Source organism: Tetrahymena thermophila, assembly GCF_000189635.1.
Source record: "Tetrahymena thermophila SB210 genomic scaffold scf_8254609, whole genome shotgun sequence".
NCBI lineage: Eukaryota > Ciliophora > Oligohymenophorea > Hymenostomatida > Tetrahymenidae > Tetrahymena > Tetrahymena thermophila.
Window position 1 is genome coordinate 450,434 of NW_002476379.1, and position 20,796 is coordinate 471,229.

At 22.0% G+C, this 20,796-nt stretch overlaps 7 protein-coding genes across 7 annotated transcripts; 4 read left to right on the plus strand and 3 right to left on the minus strand. All coding sequences in view use genetic code 6, as the record gives it.

Moving 5' to 3' along the window:
- Positions 1 to 291: 291 nt before the first annotated feature.
- TTHERM_000442909 (dynein light chain) lies at positions 292 to 824 on the minus strand (the record flags this gene model as incomplete). Its single annotated transcript, XM_012798017.1, has 3 exons — positions 292 to 419; positions 511 to 609; positions 716 to 824. 3 exons carry the CDS (start codon positions 822 to 824, stop codon positions 292 to 294), a joined length of 336 nt encoding a protein of 111 aa, XP_012653471.1.
- A 376-nt stretch (positions 825 to 1,200) lies between these two features.
- Positions 1,201 to 2,712, minus strand: TTHERM_00442910 (peptidase C65 otubain protein; the record flags this gene model as incomplete). The annotated part of the gene is made up of 1 exon (XM_001033204.2): positions 1,201 to 2,712. One exon carries the CDS (start codon positions 2,710 to 2,712, stop codon positions 1,201 to 1,203), a length of 1,512 nt encoding a protein of 503 aa, XP_001033204.2.
- An 828-nt stretch (positions 2,713 to 3,540) lies between these two features.
- TTHERM_000442919 (Serine/Threonine kinase domain protein) lies at positions 3,541 to 5,447 on the plus strand (the record flags this gene model as incomplete). The annotated part of the gene is made up of 6 exons (XM_012798018.1): positions 3,541 to 3,591; positions 3,770 to 3,980; positions 4,056 to 4,202; positions 4,286 to 4,599; positions 4,707 to 5,316; positions 5,380 to 5,447. 6 exons carry the CDS (start codon positions 3,541 to 3,543, stop codon positions 5,445 to 5,447), a joined length of 1,401 nt encoding a protein of 466 aa, XP_012653472.1.
- A 761-nt stretch (positions 5,448 to 6,208) lies between these two features.
- On the plus strand, positions 6,209 to 8,654 carry TTHERM_00442920 (kinase domain protein; the record flags this gene model as incomplete). The annotated part of the gene is made up of 10 exons (XM_001033205.3): positions 6,209 to 6,553; positions 6,626 to 6,809; positions 6,874 to 6,926; positions 7,033 to 7,307; positions 7,365 to 7,585; positions 7,641 to 7,711; positions 7,771 to 8,103; positions 8,158 to 8,325; positions 8,378 to 8,422; positions 8,481 to 8,654. 10 exons carry the CDS (start codon positions 6,209 to 6,211, stop codon positions 8,652 to 8,654), a joined length of 1,869 nt encoding a protein of 622 aa, XP_001033205.3.
- Positions 8,655 to 9,615: 961 nt separating this feature from the next.
- Positions 9,616 to 12,857, minus strand: TTHERM_00442930 (bZIP transcription factor; the record flags this gene model as incomplete). Its single annotated transcript, XM_001033206.2, has 12 exons — positions 9,616 to 10,368; positions 10,574 to 10,706; positions 10,765 to 10,891; positions 10,954 to 11,083; positions 11,135 to 11,245; positions 11,317 to 11,409; positions 11,494 to 11,674; positions 11,743 to 11,964; positions 12,093 to 12,204; positions 12,279 to 12,319; positions 12,406 to 12,591; positions 12,748 to 12,857. The coding sequence occupies 12 exons, from the start codon at positions 12,855 to 12,857 to the stop codon at positions 9,616 to 9,618; spliced, it is 2,199 nt and encodes a 732-aa protein (XP_001033206.2).
- A 2,206-nt stretch (positions 12,858 to 15,063) lies between these two features.
- Positions 15,064 to 15,918, plus strand: TTHERM_00442940 (hypothetical protein; the record flags this gene model as incomplete). Its single annotated transcript, XM_001033207.2, has 3 exons — positions 15,064 to 15,261; positions 15,343 to 15,387; positions 15,499 to 15,918. Exons 1-3 carry the CDS (start codon positions 15,166 to 15,168, stop codon positions 15,916 to 15,918), a joined length of 561 nt encoding a protein of 186 aa, XP_001033207.2. The 5' UTR covers positions 15,064 to 15,165.
- Positions 15,919 to 16,649: 731 nt separating this feature from the next.
- Positions 16,650 to 20,570, plus strand: TTHERM_00442950 (hypothetical protein; the record flags this gene model as incomplete). Its single annotated transcript, XM_001033208.3, has 9 exons — positions 16,650 to 16,985; positions 17,039 to 17,198; positions 17,284 to 18,236; positions 18,319 to 19,239; positions 19,295 to 19,874; positions 19,926 to 20,191; positions 20,248 to 20,354; positions 20,410 to 20,453; positions 20,506 to 20,570. Exons 1-9 carry the CDS (start codon positions 16,812 to 16,814, stop codon positions 20,568 to 20,570), a joined length of 3,270 nt encoding a protein of 1,089 aa, XP_001033208.2. The 5' UTR covers positions 16,650 to 16,811.
- Positions 20,571 to 20,796: the final 226 nt, after the last annotated feature.

Sequence of the window (20,796 nt, forward strand, 5' to 3'; positions counted from 1 at the left end):
TTTAAAAGATTTGAATCGTATTATTTTAATATAGCAAAGAAAGTTTTCTTTATAGGAAAAAAGAAATTATAACTGATAAGACCAATTAGGTTGAGATAATTAATATATAGATATAATATGCAGTTAAAAAATATAAAGTTATTCAGTTTAATAATCTAAATTCTCTATCATCTCTCCTAATCATTTCTTCCTATTTCCTATTTCAATCATTTTGCTTTATCTAATATTATTAAACCTGCTCATCGTGATATATACATTCGTGTAAATTTTTGAATTAGATATTAGTTAGAGTCAACCAGACTTAAATAGTAAAATGGATTTTCTAGAAGGTAGTAAATCAAAAAAGGCTAACACATTTGCATCGAAAGTTAATGAGCATCCAAAATTTTTACCAATTATACATTACCATTCTCCATCGCCTAATTTAATAAAAAATTTAGCCAAAATATTACAACAAGAAATTAAATTAGCAAAAATGAAATTGGAGTTAATAAAAAAACATATGATTACCAATTTTAAATTCTGGCTAACTCTTTACAAATTTAACTAAATTCAAAGCAATATCCTTTTCTAGCCCTTAAGGATTTTCTTTAATTAATACATCTGCCTCTTTATTTTTTAAAAAAAGTAATCATTAAAACAATTGTTACATAAAATGGACAATGCACCAAATCAAAATAAGTTAAATTTGGCTAAACTGAAAATGTATTCTTACATCTAATAACTTTTTTTAATAAATGCTAAGCCATATCGTTGAATCTAATAATATGAGGAGGTAAAGGCTCTTCAACAACTCTCCCTTCATCCGAATCTGAGTCACTCATGTCTTTTAAGTATGTGCTATTTTACTTTTAATTTCAAAACTGTTTTTAATTATTCGATAATAAAAATTTATAAATCAAAATTTCAATGTTTTTTAATATTTGATGATCTAAACAAATAAACAAACAAATACGATTAAGATAGATATCATTCTTATTTAGTAAGTTTCTAAAATTAAATAATGAATTTTTTTAAATATTTACAAATTTATTTAAAATCTAAACATTTTAATAAAAATTAAAATAAAAAAATAAATTTTCAATTTCAAACAAAAAATATTTTAAAATAAAAAAAAATATATTTTCACATTTTTCGTTTTTGCTTATTTAAAATTATAAATCAGGTTTGAAATAATTGATATAAATTTTTTGGCAAATATCATAGTTTACTTTTTATAAATTTAAAGGGTCTATAAACAAAAATAACCAATAACCCAATTCCTATTGCAAAATTAATATGAAATAAAAATTTGAATATGCTAAATGGGCCTTTGAAAAATGAAAAATCTTTATTATTATCTTCTTCTTATTTTGTTTGCTTTTTAGATTAGCTTATGTCATTTGTTTTTTGATGATGTTTAGTACCTTCTTTTTTTTATTGACCAACAGGATTTATTTTAGGATTTCTATTAATTCCAAATATTTTATCTAATTATTGATCTGTTTTTAACAATTTTTTATCTTTATCTTCTTGTACTTCATTTTGGTATTATTAAAACTATTCTAGTTCTAAATTATCATCTTATTATTAATATTATTGTATTTATTATTCTACTTGAACTACTTCTTCTATAGGCCAGTTGAATTTTTCTATACTCTATTCAAGTAATTATTTTTCAAATAAACAATTGTAATGGCCTTTTGTAAATAACACCGAAACAACATTAGATACTTTGTTTTCATCAAATTTATATTCGAATTAATCTGTAAAAATGCCTTCATGATTTCTATAAATATTTTTAACTTTCAAATCTACTTAGAAAGCTTTAGCTGCTATTGATATTATAACATCTTCAGCTTCTTACCCGTACTATAAAAGATATTTAGGTGAATTTGCTTTAGATTCTTCAGTAATGAAATATTAATAACTTGGATCTTTTAAAAGAAAATTAAATTTATTTAATATGATGTTCCTACATATAACCACTGTAGATACATCTACAAAAGGATGTTAATTATATTCTTCAAAAAGTTTTTTTAGATCATACTTCTATTAAAGTCTTAAAACTCTATGACAATCAATGAATTTGCTCATCCAGAAATGCAAAAAGTGCAATTTAAATTCAGGAGTTAAATCAATCTAGTTTTCATTAAATTTTTCTAGTTTATATTATACTTATTTTAATTTGAAAACTTTTTAAAAAATTTTGAGTGCATCTTCAATATTTTGCTAAATAATAACCATAAACATGATGTTTATCATGAATGACCTATAAAAACAATTTCCATCACCTCTAATTTATATATGATAAGGGAAGTTTTCATCAGATTTATGATATGCGTCCTTAAGTTATTAATTGTTGATGTTTGAGTCAGCGTATTAGCTAAGTTTTCCAAATGATTGTAAGGAGCTATGCTTAAAATCAAAATGTTTCATATTAATTTCTAGTTTATGTTAATCTAAATCTTTGTTAGTATGTTCTATAAAATCTAAAATAGGAGAAATTTATTCATTGAATATTTCTAGTGCAATTTTTGAATTTAACTCTACCTTGCTTAATTTTATAGTTATGTTGTTATTTATTTTATTTTAGTTATCGCTTGAGATAGCTTGGGTCTCTTCGGGTTTCAGAATTTAATTTTAGCTAGCTTCTTCAGCTTTATCTTAAATTGTCTAATCAGTCAAGTCAGTATTAGTTTATAATTAATGAGTTTAACCAATATCGCTCATTCAATTGACACTATGTGAACCTTAATTCTCTTCAAAAATAAATATATTAAAAATGAGATATTAAAATTTGAAACGCTCTATTTTACAAATTTGTAAATTAAAAATGTTCTTCACTTTCCTGTTTTTATTGCTGAAATTTATTTATTTACTTATATTTATTGAAATCTTTATGATAAATAGAATGTTGTTTGTTAATTTTATTAATTTTTGAAAATATCCAATTGCTTATGTTATTAGAATATTTTTATTAAATTGATGTTAGACTTTTTTAAAACAAATAAAACAAAATTTTTTTATTTCTCAAAATTAAAACGATTAATTCAATTTCTTAAAATTATTTTAAACTGTAAATATATTTTTAAAGAATTTCTTTGATTATTGAAAAAAAAAAATTACTTAGGATTAGTATTGAAGTTAGTTATTATAAATATTAAAAATAATAAATTAATATCAATATAATATAAAATATTAGTGGCCTATATGTTAAATTAATATCTTAGATTCAAAAATATTTTTTAATTTATTTAGTTATTAATATAAAAATTAATAAAAACATTTTACTAAAATTGGTTTTTAGTTATTGTTCTATCTGCTAACAGATGGATAATACTTTATCTAAAAATTGAGTTATATATTTATTTGTTTATTAACATCAGACTAACCTGATAAAATCTCTTATTTTTAGATTATAATTAATAATCATAGATAATAAATTATAGATTGTAGATTATAAATTTTAGTTATAGTAATCCAGTTAAATAAAAAAAAAATAAATTAGTTAAGAACTTCTAAAGTAAACAATTCATAAGTATTTTAATCAATAGATAGATGTTTGGAGACTACGATGAGCTTGACTCTACCTTTCAAAAAGAAAAGAAAGTAAAATTTTATTCTTTGATTTTTGTTGAAAAGGATTTTATAGTAAGCATTTTCAGCTGTTGTACTCTTCGAGAGAGCTAAGCTTTACATACATATTTAAGAAATTTTAAAACAAAAATCATAATGAACCACAATTTATACCAAAATTAAAAAAATACTATGTTTTTATAAAAATAAGATCAAAATATTCATTAATGGAAACCCTCTTTCTAATCCTATGCAATTAAAAATAACAAATTCAGTGAGATTTAAAGATATTCATAGACAGCTTGATGAGAAGTATCCTGGTTATTTTAAGGAGCTTAAATTATTCAATTAAGAAGGTGTAGAATTAAATTCTGATGATCTTTAGTATATCAAAAATGGTGCACAGCTATTTGCATCTGCAGGTAATATTAAATAGACTGATGTTGAGAAGATTCATGCTTATATATTTTTAATTTATATATCTATACAAAATTTAGGAGAAGATTTTGATTCAAATTCTACTTTTTCAGAGTATGATATGGTTAAGGAATTAGGATAAGGTGGCTTTGGTAAAGTACTTCTTGGTGTTCATAGGGCAACAAAAGATAAGGTGGCAATAAAAGTAGTCAAAACAAATTTGATAGGTATGACTATGATTGTTATTTGATCTTATTTTTCTTATGATATAAATATTTTTAAAAAATAATCTGGTCATATTAAAAAATAGGAAATGCATAGGATATAGACATGGTATTTCGTGAAGCAGAAATCATGAAATCCTTAAACCATAAAAATATAGTTAAGATAAAAAATTGCTTTACTCTATAAAATATGCAGGTTGTATTTATTATGGAATATTTAGAAGGAGGTGAATTACTAGCAAGGTTAGAGGAGCAGAAGAGGTTCACTGAATAAGAAGCAAAAGGTTATTTTCGTTAAATAGCTGATGCGATGTCATACTGCCATAGAAATAAGCTAATTCATAGAGATTTGAAATTAGAAAACATTTTGTTAACAAGTAGCTAATCTAATGAAGTCAAGGTAAAAATTTTACTTAAGAAGATTTGCTTGCTATCTTTATTCATAATTAATACTTTTAAAATTTAACCTTTTTAATTTTCCAGCCAGTATCTTTTTTTTTAATTTAGATAATTGATTTTGGTATAGCAGGAAGTATTGCTAATGTAAATATTGATAACTTGGATGCTGGTTCTTTGAGATATATGGCTCCAGAAGTTCTTTCATAAAAAATAACAAAATTAACAAGTGCAATTGATGTTTGGGCTATGGGAATCATCTTGTATTGCATGCTGGTTGGAGAGCTCCCATTTTATGCAGAATCAAATTCTGTAAGTAGAGATCTGATTTGTGAAGGAAATTACACAATTCCACCTTAGATATCAAAAACACTTTCTCCTGAATGTAAAAATTGTCTTAAATCTATGCTAGACACTAATCCAGAAACTCGTATTTCTACTGTTGATTTGGTGAACCATCCTTGGTTATCTGAAAAAAAACTCTATGAGTAGTTTGAAGAACACAAAGAAAGCTCCTTAAATGAAGAAGAAGTATCCAATAATAAAAAGCAAAACGAGATACCTTAGATGCTCAAATAAACTGCAGCATAAAAATCAGCTAATAGATAAAGTGGCTCATTAAATTCCAAAACAGTTTACTAAAATAAAATAAATGTACTCCCCAATCCTAAACCTGCATCATCCTTTAGATCTAATTCAAACAATCACTTTGCTGCAAAAAGTAATTAATTATTCAATAAAAAGCTCCCAAAAATAAATTTTTTTTAAATACTAATGAATTTAGATTTAGGATCATCATCGACTCAAGTAAATACTAGAATCCCAACAAAATCTACATTTTTAAAAAAATGAAAAATAAAAAGATAAATAAATAAATATCATATTGTAAAAATCCTTACTTAAAGAATATAAAAATGTTAATATAAACAATAATTAATTATTTACTACTTTTGTAAGTATATATTTATGTAAATTATTACAAAAAATTAAGCATGAAACTAAAAAGTAAAAATAAATTCTTTTTTTTTCTTACAAATATTTTAATTTTAATTAATCAAATGATTCCTTTTTATTTTTAAATTAATTTTAATAAATAAAAATAATATTTTAAATTACTTTTTGGATTTTCTATTATTTTTACTATTAATAAGAATGAATTTCACAATAAATTTAATTATTTAAATGAATCCTTTCTATTTTTAAATTAATTTTAATAAATAAAAATAATATTTTAAATTACTTTTTGATTTTCTATAATTTTTACTATTAATAAGAATGAATTACACAATACATTTTCTTTAATTTAATTATTTAAATGATTCCTTTCTATTTTTAAATTAATTTTAATAAATAAAAATAATATTTTAAATTATTTTTGGATTTTCTATTATTTTTACTATTAAAAAGAATGAATTACACAATATATTTTCTTTAATTAATTATTCAAATATATAATGAAAAAAAATAACTTTTGCTGGACTTAATCACAATAATTACTAATATTATTATTATTATCAAGATTTACAAGTAGTAGTTATTTTTGATATTTATCTATAACAAATTATTTTAAAAGGAATCAGCAAGTAAATACAGAAAAAGAGCTCTTAATTTATATGAGCTAAAGTAGCATAGATTTCAAGGAATATCAGGTTTTTGAAGAGCATCTATTTGAAGAAATAGAGCTCGAAAGCATAGTAAAATTGCAGTTCAATGAGGAAACATTAAAAAAGAACTTTGAAGTACTCATAAAAATCTTAAAAGACTTAAAAATTGGAGTTGCTAAATCAAATTAAAGATCTGCCTAAAATGAGAAAGAAATTAAAGAACTTCAAAAAGATAATTAACAATTAAAAAAAGATGTTGATGGATTAAAAGACTAAAATTAAAATTTATTAGATGAAATACAAAAATTAAAAGAAAAAGATGAGCTATAGTAATAGGAAATAAATCAGCTAAAGGTGATCAATTTAGATTACTTATAAAAAAAAAACATTAAATATTTTTTAAATTGATTTTTTCTAAAACTTTAGGATGAAAATAAAGCAAATCAAGAGAAAATAGAATAATAACAGAAGACAATTGATGAACTCTCTAAAGATAATTAAAAGAATAAAGAAGATATTGCATATTTGATGGATGAATTAAAAAAGCTTAAAAGCGAAATTGATTCTATCAAGCTTCAAATGAGCTTGCTAAGTGGTAATGGAATAGACCGTAAATAAATAAATAATACAAAAAAAATCTAAGTTAATGATTGATTTTATATAAAATTAAATAGAGGATGCATTATCTAAGCTTCTGAAAGAAATTTAAAAGATCAAAGATGAATACGTAAATTGCATTATTACAAAAAATATAGAATTGAAACTAGATTATTTATTTATTTATTTGTTGTTTTTTCTTAATTAATTAATCAATGATCTTACGTAATTTAAAGGTAACTAAAATAGAATATAGATAATAAGTCACAATATTTTAAGAAGATATTGAATGGATTAAAGAAGAATTGGAAAAACTTAGAAAGCAACTAGAGTAATTAAAAAACGAAATGGCTGAACTCTAGGGAGTTAAAGATTTAAGTAACTTAAAAGACTAAATTTCTTCTATACTTAACAGATTAAAAGTGATAGAAGCCTCTCTTAAAGATAAAGTTGATTATGAAATATTTGAACAACAAATAAATTATCTCAAACAGTTAATTTCTAGTTTAGGGTATGAAAATTAATTCATTTTTACTTTAAAATATATTTATTTACTTTATAAAATTAGTGGAAAAGAAATAACATAACAAATAATTCAACCAGGACTTTCAGCCAAAGAAGCTGCCTTGTTAAAAGAACTTGATAAGAGAGTTTCAGATTTGGAAGATGCTATCAGAGAGCTCAGAAGAGATCTAAAAGAGCACAAAAATGATTATGCTGATTATACTTAAAAAACGAATGGTAGACTTGATAAAATCGAAGATTTACTTTCATAACTTTAAAAATAAAGTAATTTTTATTAAACTCAAAATCATACATTTAATTCGTGTGTATAAAAAATTAGTTGCTCTAATGAAATAACTTAAGGATTAATTAGATAAACTTACTTCAGCACACTAGGAAACAAATAACATTGTAAAAAATTTTAGCTAATTAAATAGAATATTTTTTTAATTAAATTTTAATAAAATTAGGCACTTACCAATTAGTAAAAGATTAAAGAACTTTAGAAATTGCTTGATCAATTATATTAGCTTTTCAGAGAAAATAAACCTGAAGTTACACTAAATTAAGGTGGTGGTATTTCTGAAGAGTATTTAGAATCAAGATTAAATTAGTTAAGAGATGAGCTTTTAAGACTTATAAAAGACTTAAGAGATTAATTAAATGATAAAGTCAGCTTTTCAGATCTCTATAAATCTGAAGCTCTAATAATGAGTAAGCTTGACTAAGTAGCAGAAGCCATTCTCAAAAAATGTGCTGATAAATCTGAAACTAAAAAAGCTCTAATATATTTAGAGAAAAAAGTAAATAAAATAAATGAGTATTCCGTTTTTATAAGTTAAATTTAATAAAACTAGATTAATTAGCTGTTTTTCCTTCTGCAAGAATTAAAAGGCAACGGAAATGGTAAAGATAAACCCAGAGAAGAAGATGCTCTTTTGGCTAGAAAACAATTATGGAGCTGTGTTTCTTGCGATAAAGCTCTTGATGAATACAATGGAAGATTAGGAGATCATAAATATTGGGTAAAATAAAAATAATTTAAAATAATGTTTATGTAATTATAATTAAATTTAGGGACAATTTCCTCCTAAAGAAACAACTCCAGAGAGACTTGGAAAGGTGAATAAATTAAAATAAAATTAAAAAATATTTAAGTTTTAAATAATTTAAAATATAGTTTGGCAAATAATTTAGATTTATGTAAGAGAAATAACTAATGAGAGAAAAATAATTCGAAAAACAGAAACTCGCTTAAAGTACTCACCACTTTTAATAGAGGTTTAAAAACTTGCCAGGATAGTAATTTGAAGAAGGTGAGTTACCTTAAATTAATGCAAAAGCTACTTATTGAAAAGATTATTTGCATTTTTGTGTAAAAATTAAGTATATACCAAAAAAATAAAATTTAAATTAAATAAAATTACATTTTTGTATCAAACCATTTTTAATTAATTTAAAAATTTAAATAAAATCATTTTTTAAAGAAAATATTATGTTAAATTAAAAGATATTAAGTATTTTACATTACAAAAAAGAATCTAATTAATAATAAAGTCTAATTCTTTTACAGAAAATAAACTCATAAAAATAAGTATTTGAATAATTACTTATCATCTTTGTTTTAACAATTTAAGTTGAAAATTTCATTTTATGATATCTGTTCTCCTAAAAAAATTAATATAAATTTGACAGATTAATTGGTTTAAAATATAGACATTATCATTGTTTTAACATTTTAGGTAGAAAATTAATTTCCTTCTATGATATCTATTCTACTTAAAAAATAAATTTAAACTTGACAGATTAATTGATTTATTTTTTATGAATATTTTTATAATTTCAAAAAATACTTTTATTCCAATTAGAAATAAGTGATAGATTAATAATTTTTTAAAAATGTAAAATATTTATAAATTTTTAAGGCAATAATTGATTTATTACAATAAAAATTTTAACTAAATAAATGAAAATTAAGTACAATAAAAAAGTTAGTTTTTATTTTTCAATTAAATTTAATAATTAAGAATCTTAAAATAGTGAATATGCTACATATGTAATATATTTGGGATATTTATAATCAAACAAACTTTTATTATCAATAAATCAAACTGGTTTTATATTATTTTTTATAAAGTTTTTATTTATTTTTTTATTTATTTATTTTTATTTTTGAAAATAATTTTAATAGTCATTAGTTATTTATTTATTTATTTATTCTACATTTATTAAAATACTAAATAAGTAAGTTCTTTTAGTTTAATTGTTATTTTAATTTTAATTCCAAAATAATTCAATTAATAAAGCAATTTAATTCAATATTGTTTTCTCTTTTTTTAGATATTATCTTGTACAAAATAATGTTCATTATTTTAAATCAGACTACCAATAGGTTACTTAATTGTATCTCTGTCATCGTTAGTCTGTTAAGGAATCATATCAAAAAATGTTAGGCCTGTTTAATTTTAATTATTTTAATTCAAAAATGTATTATCGCGGGCTATTGGCTGCTAGATTTGATGATTTTATAAATGTTAATTTCCTGGTTAATTCATATGATGTGGGTGATGATGCATAGGATTATTTTAAATATCATTTTAATTTAAATTGTTAATAGGATTATTAGGCTGAGCTGCTTAATTTGGGTTTTACATTTAATTAGGGAAATATGAAGGCTAGGAAATTTAGAATACAGGTTAATACATTCTGTAATTTTAGAATTGGATTTGGTTATAAAAATTCTGGGCAGGATCATCAGTTAAATTGCCTAGTCCATTATCGTTTCCTCCAAATTCTTGATTAGGAAAATTGTTCTTCAAATATTATGGAATACCTCCTATATTGTTACCATTATTTTGATAAGATTAAGTATTTCCTAAAGCATTATTTGCAGATAAAATTTAAGAGGGAGTCATTAATTATTAGTTGAAACTCTAGTAATTATTAACAGTTAAAGAGTGGCTACTGTTTCCTGTGTTAAACTATCCAGCAAAACTGCTTGCCATTTATTAGCTAGTAATTTAGTTGTACTTTCTTTTCATAGAATTAAGTTCAGGCTATTGTCTTTTCTATAAATTAATTTAAAAGATTTTAAATATTTTAAAGATTAATATTTATGTATGTGATTATTAAATTTAATTAAATTATCAGTAAATGAATATGAGAATATTTTAATTTCAAAATATAATTTATTTTAAATCATTTAATTGAAATCATTTTGCAAGCCTAAGGTGGAATAATTAAAATATTTATTTTAATTTTATGATATTTTACCTTATCAATAAAGTCAATTAATTTTCCTACTTATGTTGCTGTTAATAAAGGAGAGATTTTATCTACTAAATTCTCAACTGAGGTTGTTTTAGTAATCCATTCTTTCTAGATGTTCTTCATTTCTCTAAATGCTCTATTTTATTATTTTTGATTATATTTAAGATTTAATGAATAATAATTAAATTGTTTACTTTTTAAAAGATTTTCTATGCTCTAAAAACTTTTTTAAAATGGGAAGGGCACTATAAATTTGATTATCATTTTCAGGTAAACCAATGGTGTCTTTGAAAATTTCCACACATCTATTAAATTCCTCATCTATAATAAAATAAGAGATTAAGCACTTAATTTACTTTATAGAAAATATTATTTAAAATTACCGTCATCTTAATTTTGCTCGTATCCATATAAGAAATATTCATAATTATTCTCTAGGAACGATTTATACATGTGCTTAAAGAAAAGATTTATTGCATGCTATCTGATTCTTCCAGTTGCTCCAAGTCTTAGCTAAAATTAATTAACTAATAAAATATTAATAATTTAACTTAAAAATTTTACTCTAAAAGAATCAACAACTAAATTCAATTCGTCTTCATTTGGCTTAGGTTCACCAATATTTTTTTAAATTTTTTCTATGAAATTTAATCTTTCCAAAACTAATCCCCTTAACTTTATTTATATTTAAAATTCTTGAATATATTTTTTTTGACTAAAAAAGCAAAAGCAAAATTTATTTTTACATATGGATTGTGCGAGAGTATGCTAGAAATACCAGATTGGCTCTTTTCTATATATACACACACTTCTTCTATTTCTTTTGTTAACTCAGTAACCTAGTTGTTACAAAAATTTTAATAAACATCTAATATTCCGCTTAGTATTTTTTTTAAATTCTGATTTGTAATTAATTCTGTTACTTTTTTTTCTAGTAAATCAATATAAATTTTCTTTCTTTGTCTTGAATTTCTTGCGGACTCTCTATTCTTTTTTAATCTTTTATTTTCCTAAGAATCATCTCCTTTCTGGTCAAAAGACTTTGAATTAGAATCACCATCGCCATCATCGTCACTTTCTCTTATTTCTTGCTTTATATTTCCACTATAGAATATATTAATAAGTATTTTAGTCTTACATTTTATTATAATATTAGACAAATAAAAAATTACCTTTTTTCATTTCCCATATTCTATAAATCACCATTTGATTGAACCACATTCATTAAAGATGAAATCTTCTTGATGTAAGTATTTTTAACATTGCTTTTAATGTTAGAAATTTGTATATTAGGATTAGAAGCCAACTTTGCTAAACCTTCTGCTGAATTATTTCTAGAAATAGTTGGGTTAGAAGGAGCTTGCTACTAAGGTTATTGAGGAATATTCTGCTAACTTTTGTTTAAGATTAGAATATTAACAATTAATGAATATTTGGAATTTTTTAAAAAATGCAGGTTTAGACATTAATGTTTTGTAAATTGTCTAAAAATTATAATTAGAGTTTTTTTAATAATAATTACTATTAAAAGCTATTTGATTGCTAGAGTAAAGGATTGTTGCTAATCAGTGCATTCATATCATTTAGGGATTTAGATTGCTTTATTTAGTTTGCTTTGGCCTTTGAAGATTAAGCTATATTTGAAATAAAATAATTTGTTATTTTAAATTAATTACTGCATTATTTAAGAAATCATTAAAAATATTACAGTTGAATCTTTCGCCATTATTATTTTATGAGTTCTTTTTCCTATTTATTAAAGAGAAATAATTCATTATATGGGCACCATAACTAAAGCCTATATTTAGCTATTTAAATATAAAAATTCAATTTACCCATAATTTTATGATGCAGCTGCATAGTTAATATTTTATTGAACAAAATATTAGTTATTTCCATTACTATAGTTTGAACCATTGTCTTTGTCAAGACCTAACATTTACCCATCTAAAGGATCTTACTGGTTACCCATGAAAATAATATCTTAAACACCTTAATATAAATCGTTTGTGAGATGGGACCTATTTAAAAGTTTGAAAATATATTTAGCAACTTGGACATTAGTATTAATAAACTGCTAAAAATTTTTTCCATTTATTGTTTTTTTTAAGACTTTTTTAGATGATGATGATAATAATAATATTTGAAGCAAATTGAATAAAGGTTGTTACTATTACTGTTGCTATTAATTGAGCTGATTTCTCCTTTCTTAGGCAGAGACTTCATTACCGTCGTAAATTAGCAATGTTGGCTCAAATGTTACTTTCTTTTATTAGTTGTTAATCATCTTGTTGGCTCAGATTTTACTATGCAAAGTGATAAATGAATTTTATTTTTCTATCTTATTACTATTGTTGTATGTATATATCTTCTTGCTCACAAAAAGTATTATTACTTTTAATTTTTGGTTTTAATAATTTTTTTTTAATTTTTTTTGTTTTTTGCTTTCGTATATTGTACTTAGTTTTTATTTAAGAGTGACGTCTCCAATACAAATAATAAAAAAGCAAATTCAATGTGATTGATTCTCTTGTAATTTGATCACTTTTTGTTTAAATAAAAAGTAAAATAAATAAAGATAAGAAATTCATTTAGATGGAGCTAATAGTAATTAATCTTTTCTATTATTATCAAATTTCAAAAACTTTCTTAATAGAACTCATGCATGTTTTTAGATCTATAAAAATTATTAATTTTGTAAAGTGAAATTTCTACGAAACTAATATTAAGAGATAAATAGATAATTTAGATGCACTATTTGCCTAACATTATAGTGATATTTTTTAAAAAAAGTTGCCTCTAATTTGTGTCAAAACAAGCCATTGGAGCAAATAAATAAATAATTTTGAAATTGTATTATAAAATAATACTAGAGCTCTCTGTTATCTTACTCTCTATTCATGAACAAAAAAATTATAATTATTTTACAAACATATTTATTTATTGTTTTAAAATTATATTAATAAATAAATAAATGAATAAAAGATAAGCATATTAACTAGAAGTTACAACAAAAATTCATATTAATTCTGAAAAATATTTTAATTTGATTCTTAAACTAGAATGAATCAAAGCTTTTTTGAATAAAGCATAGTGGTATGTTAAAAAATACATTTTAGAAAAATCCATTAAATTTAATTTATGATTTCTTCATATTTAGTGTTTGGTTCATATATTCATTAGTATTTTGATATTATATCATTATACTCGTAAATACAAAGCTTTATTATTTACTTTTTTAATAGTATATCAAAAGACTTTAATTATTGTAAGAATAATTAAGACTATTGTCAAATTTATTACTTTTAATAATTAATGCATTAATCTAAATAATATTTAATAAATTTTGCTATTTATAGCAAGTATATTAGAACTAGAACTACTGCTTTTATAACTTAGTAATTATCTTTTTATACTAATTTGTAACACACTTAAATTGTAAAAGAATACAAATTTAAGCTAATTTAATTACAGTTTGCATATATATAAAGCTATTTATATTCTGTAAGTAAAAATCAATAAATAAATCCATATTTTATTAACTTCTAAATCTTCTTTTGACTTCTTTCAGTGATTAGTGTTGAAATAAAATATCTCTTTGAAGATATCGATTAAATTAGTAAGTAACAATTAATATTTGTATGATAGAAATCTGAATTAAAGTAAGAATACCAATCAATTGATTATTTATTTACATTAGATATTTCCTATTTATATTAATAAATAATTAGGATACTAATCCAATTATAACCTAAAAATATTACAAACCCAAGTCAATCTCCTGATGATCTGAACAATTTTTAATCACTATCAATAGTAATTTATAAAATTCATTAATGCATCATCATAATACCTAATGAAAATATTGATCAAAAAGCATCAAAAAATAGAAAGACCATAAGAAATATCTTCTTATTTATTTTATATGCTTTACGGTTTTTAAATATTTAAAGGTGTAAATAAAAATAAGATTTTGTTTATAAATTTTATTAAAAAAATTTTTTAAAATTATTTATTTATAAAAATAAATTGTAAAATAATATAAAAATAAATGTATTTCTTTATTATTTATAAAACTAAAGGAAATTATAAACAAATTATAAGACACAAAGTTAAAGAAATTTAAAACAATTAATTTTACTTTGAAAAAAAAAAATTTTTTTATTAGAAAAAATATAAAAATAAAATTTATTGATAAAATATTTTTTACTTTTTAAAAAATTTTTAACTATTTGTTTGTTTTAAGAATAAATTTTTATAGCAAAAATAAATTGGCTTTGCTATAATAATAAAACATGTTTTAAGTGTATTATTTATTTCAGTTTGAATTTAAATATTTTATTAATTGGTTTGAAATATCAGTGAATTTTTTTAGAAATAAAGATTTGATCATTTGATTCAATCATTCAATATTTAGGAAATTTGATAGATGACAGCCTCAAATTAATTGAATAATTAACAAATATTTAATAATTCCACTAAATTTGTAATTAAAAAATAAAAAATTTGATAACAAAATTTTAGAAATCAAAGCTAGCTAGCACATTCACTTAAAATATTAGTCTTGCACTGACAATATATAGTTTTGTTATATAATGGGTTGTTGCCAAAGTGAGAATAGGTTAGAAGATTTAGGATATATCAAGCCTGATATGATTGATAAAAAGATGTACATGTATTCTAAATAGCCAGTATTCTTTTATTTTTCATTAAATTAAATTACTCTACATTTATACATTTAGTGATCTTAAAATTATTTTTTTCAAAATTAGCAAGTAATTAATTAAAATTTAGCTAAAATCCAGCTTTAAAATATGGTAACAGATGATTTAATATTAAACATTGTGGAAAATATCCATATACTTCTAAACTGATTTAGTTATTGATCAATCTGGCGAAGTAGATTATTTTTATTTTAATTAAAATAGAATGGAGGTAGCATATAGAGTTAAGATTAAGTTTATTAAGAAAGAGTAGCAATAAACTTTAGGTATAGCAAAAAGTAGCTATCAGAAATAAGGGAATAGGATCCTCATATGGAATCATCACTTCATTATGATGGAAGTTAAACAAAATCAGCGAAGAGCAATAGAATTAATGACTAGTTCAGTGAAGGTCCAGATACTGGAGTAAAAGAATAATCTTTTTACAGATCATATCAACAGCAATTAGCAACAGTCTAGCCCTTTATTTATTAAGAATAAAAGTTTTACAATAGTCCTAAGGCAAACAATTAAAGTCCTAGAGAAAAAAATAATTACATTTTGAGTACAATTCCTGAAGACCAGGTCTATTAATTAAGAAACGAAGATATGCTCTATCAAAAATAGCAAATAATTTAAATTTGAAGGTAAAGACATATAAGAGTGTTTTTCATTTAACTTAAACACTAACACCACCAATTAATTTTATAGCAATCAAATCATAGTTAAACATAATACAATTCTCTTTATTATCTTTATTTACAATATTTCTACGTTATAATTACTATTAAAAATCAATGAGATACAAGTTTAAGACTAAAAGTACCTTATTGATTATATAATTAAGGATTAAGATCGTTAATTAATTAAAATATTAATTTATACTATATTAAAAAAAAAGATTTCTGTTATTATATTAATTTATATATCATTCTTGCATGCTTGAACTTTATTACATATTTTGTCTCTATTTTAAGCAAGTATTCTCTTTTAATTTCTAAATATCACTTGGTCAGTAATTTGTTGTTTTTAATATTTTCGTTTTAAAAAATTAACTGTTTACTAAATTATAAGTTAGCTATTTTTACTAATTTTAACAGTTATAAGACTTCAATATTTTTTGAAATACTCAAAAATACTTTGGTAATTGATTTTGAAAAAAAATTAAATTAAAGAGGATTCTTTACTAGCTTTTATATAAATAATTAAATTATTAAATTTCTTCTCGATCTAATTTAATTATTTGACAAAAAAAATATGGCTATAAAGCAAAAGATATTTTAATTTTTTTATTTATTCATTTCTATCAAAAAATATATTTTCTATACATTTTGTGATAATTTAAATAATTTAAATTAGTTAATTAATTAATTATTTAAAATAAGTCTTAACAACTATCACTACTTTAATATATAAAACATTCTTAGTTTTATTTTCAATAATAAATATATAAAAGTATATTTTACTATCTACAAGGCTCAAGAATATTAAAAATATTTTAGGAATTAAGCTCAAAAGGAAATTAAAAATTAAAAAAAATGAACGACAAAAGATTGACTGATTAGCAAAGGTAAGGAATGAGTGAACGCATCAATCAGATAGTTTAAATCAAGTTCAGAGAGTCTCAAAATTCTCAAAATAAAAGCAATCAAAATTATAGTTCATATGGATTAAAAGAAAATAGTGGTTAAAAATCTGCAAGCAAATCAAATGTGAGTATATTTTTTATGAAACAAACATGTTAAAATAATAATTTATAAATTAGATTTGGAATGGTTAAAGCTAAATTTATTATAGTACTTAGCAGAATTCTGAATCTAAAATGTCTAATAAAATAAGTAGAATCAAAGCTGCATAAACAAGAATAGGTTCCAGCTCTTCACAAATTTCAGTAAAGAGAGAAAAATCATACAACTCACATGAATGTATTTATTCAAATTATCAAATATTTAAAATTTGTTAAAATGAGGAGTTTCATTAAGGCCTAAATATTTTTTATTATTAAATTAGAAAGTGAAAGTTTTAATGGAGGAAATTCTATAAATTTAAGTGTTAGCAATGCTTCTAAATAGCTAAGAACAAACCACTACCAGTAAATAAATGCATTTGCTGACAAGAAAAAAAGCTTAGGCCTACATCCCTATTCATCGCAAAGCTAGTCTAAAAACTTCTTTTCTCCTCATTCATAAGCTAAATCTTATAACCTTTTTAGTTAACACCCTTATGGTTAAGTAAACCATAACTAATATAAGTAGCCTTATACAAACAATTTTATCTAGTAAAAAGAAGAAAATTTTATGGAAAATAACATAGATAATATTAACATAGATCTACAACAAATGCAATAGGGGGATTAGTAATATGATTCAAATTTATATTTGGAATAAATCAAAATTCAAGAGTTAAGAATAGCTTAATTAGAAGATTTGTTAAAATAGGAAACATTAAATTGTGAGTAATTTCGTTCATAGATTAGTATTTTAAAATAGTAAATGCTCAAAAGTGTCAGCGATTCTGGATTAATAAACTTATTCGAAGAAGCTTACATAGTTTCAGTAGATAAATAGATTGATATTCTTGTTTAATTAAAGGAAATATAATAGAAAATAGAGCAAGATATATCATCCAGTTAGGCAATAATTATTGATTAAGATAACAGCTTAAAAAGTTTGATAGAATAAAATTAATAATAGTAAATTTAGATATAAGAGCTTTTTACAATAAATTAAAAAATAAAAGAGGACTTAACACAAAGTTTAGATGGCAAAAAAAAGCATGACTAAGAAAAATTTTATTTAATAGAGTCTAATAACAAGTTAGTCAATGATATTGAAAATGCAATCTAATAAAATTCTATTTTGATAGAAGAAAATCAACACTACATTAAATAAATTGATGAAAAGAATAATGTCATTTCTCAACTTGAAACTCTCCTTAAGGATTAAAATGAAAATAAATCTGAGGTAATTTAGATGATTTTTTATATATATTTTACTGCTTTCATAAATTATTAGATTTTAATTATTATTTATTAAAAATTAAAAGTAAGAAGCAATCTTAGAAGAAAAAGATCAAGTAATTTAGAAGTAAATCTAAGACATTTATGAACTGAATGAAGAGCTAAAGGAAATCAAAAATCAAAATGAAGATTTAGAATGCCTATTAAAAGAATATGAAGAAAAAATTTAATAGATTAGCGAATACTAATTAGATAATAATTTATAAAATAGTCAAGAAAAGAAGAATGCAATTAAACAAAGAGAGTTGGAAGATCTGAGAGAACTTAGTGCTTAGTAATAAAGTCAAGAAGAAGAGGAAGATAAGCAAAATCAATTCGAAGCAATACAAGCAAATATCAATAACTTAGAAAGATAAGTAGATATCTTAGAACAAAAAAACAATCATCTCACTCAGTAATTAGAGAAAAACTAAACTTCGATTATTTAAAAGGATAGCTAAATAATTGAGAAAGATAAATTGCTTAATAAAAAAGATGAATAAATTAAAGAATTATAAATGTAATTTTAGGATAAGTAACATAAAGCAGACACCTTTTAGAAATAACTAGATATTCTGCAAAATTAACTTCTCGAAACAAAGCAAACTAATAACACATAGAATAAATAAGAGGAATTTGCTAAAATTGTATAAGAAAATATTGGCTTAAAGGCAAATTTATCTGAAATTTAGATTTAATTTGAACAATTAAAACAACAGAACATTATACATATTACAGCTAATAATAAACTCCAAGAATTAGTTGAAGAAAATCAACAATTACTGAAAAAGGCTAACTTAGAATTATCTCGCTAAAATTAATCTTAATAAGTAGATCCTGAAATTTTGCAATAGTATGAGCAAAACTTTGAAGAATTAAACAATAGAGTTATAGAATTTCATTAAAAATATTAGCAATCTGAAGAAGAAAAAGAAAAGCTGTAAGAAGAAATTGCTTTACTTAAAAATGTAAATAGAAAAAATAGTTTAATTTTAAATAATTTTTTGTATTAATTATTTTAAGGGAATGGAAAATGATGAGAAAATACAATAGCTTTAATATATGTAGATGAAAGCAAATTTCTTTTCAACTCAAGTAGTTATAATGAGTAAACTATTATAGATCATAGATCAAGAGGATGAATGTATAGAATAAGACTAGTATGAGCCTATTGTCTTATAGATAAAGTAAAAAATCGAAGAATTATTAAAAGAGAATCAGCTATTGAAGGAGTAGCAAAATAATAATGAATAAGACGAAAAGGATTCATAAATATCTCCTAAGCAAGTGAAAATTTCGTAGATTTAAAGCCTTGAAAATTCATTCAGTCTTAGGAATAGAGAATAAAGTTATCAATAAAATGATTAAATATAAATTGATTAAAAAGTTATGGAATAATTTGAATAAAAGTATGAAAAACAAATTGAAGAAATTACTCTTTAAGTGCAAGAATTACAACAAAGATTAGCAGAAGTTTATGAGTAAAAATTCATACTTGAAACTTACATCTCTCAAATAAAAGAATTCGTGCCTAATTAAGATGTCTAAGAGTTAGTTAATAAATATTGTGAAACAATACAAGAACTTATCACAAACGAGCATTGTAAATAATTTAAAAATAATCATTATTTATCAAAATTAATTCTATAAAAAGGTTAAAAAAGACTTAAAGAAAATATAGAAGAGTTAGAATAAACTTAAACAGATCAAACTGAAAAAACTAATGATGAAAATGAATCACAAGAAACTGAGAGATAAAAAAATCTATAATAACTTTTCCATACTTTTGAATAAATAATATAGTAATATAAAGAACTAATTGTTAATAGAGATTAACTTGGCTAAGAATTAGCATTTTTAAGTGAAAAAGAAAACGAAAAGTATTTGATGGTAGATGAATTATAATAATAAAATTAACAAGTAATTAATTACTCATTTAAAAAGTCATATTTTATAAAATATTATTTTATTTAAAGTTATATTAAGAGATTTTAATTCTAAGGAATGAGTATAGCTAACAAGATGAGAATGATCCAAACTTGGATTAGATGAGAGATCATTCATTAGGAGATTAATAATTTCAGTATAATTTATTTCGATTTATGATAGTTATTTATTAATTTAATTTTAAAAACTAGATAATAATAAAATACTTAAATGCTATCCTAATTTATGAATCAATGTATTTTTTATTATTATTTTTAAATATTTTATTTATGATTTTAAAAAAATAGAAATGAGAGTTAGTGAGGAAAGCGAAGGTCAATTTGAAGAATAAAATTAGGAAAGTTTTAAATGACTATTTTCTAAATAAATCAATTAATAAATTTTTATAAAAATAATATTTCTATAAAAATAATTTATTTCTTAAAGTTTTAAATTAAATCACTTAAAAAATAAATATTCTTAAATAAATCTATGTAAGAAAGATGTGCTAATTAATTTATACCTATTGTTATATTAAAGCTATATAATAAATAAATTGAAATATATTGAAAATTATGTGGATATTATTTAATTAAGAG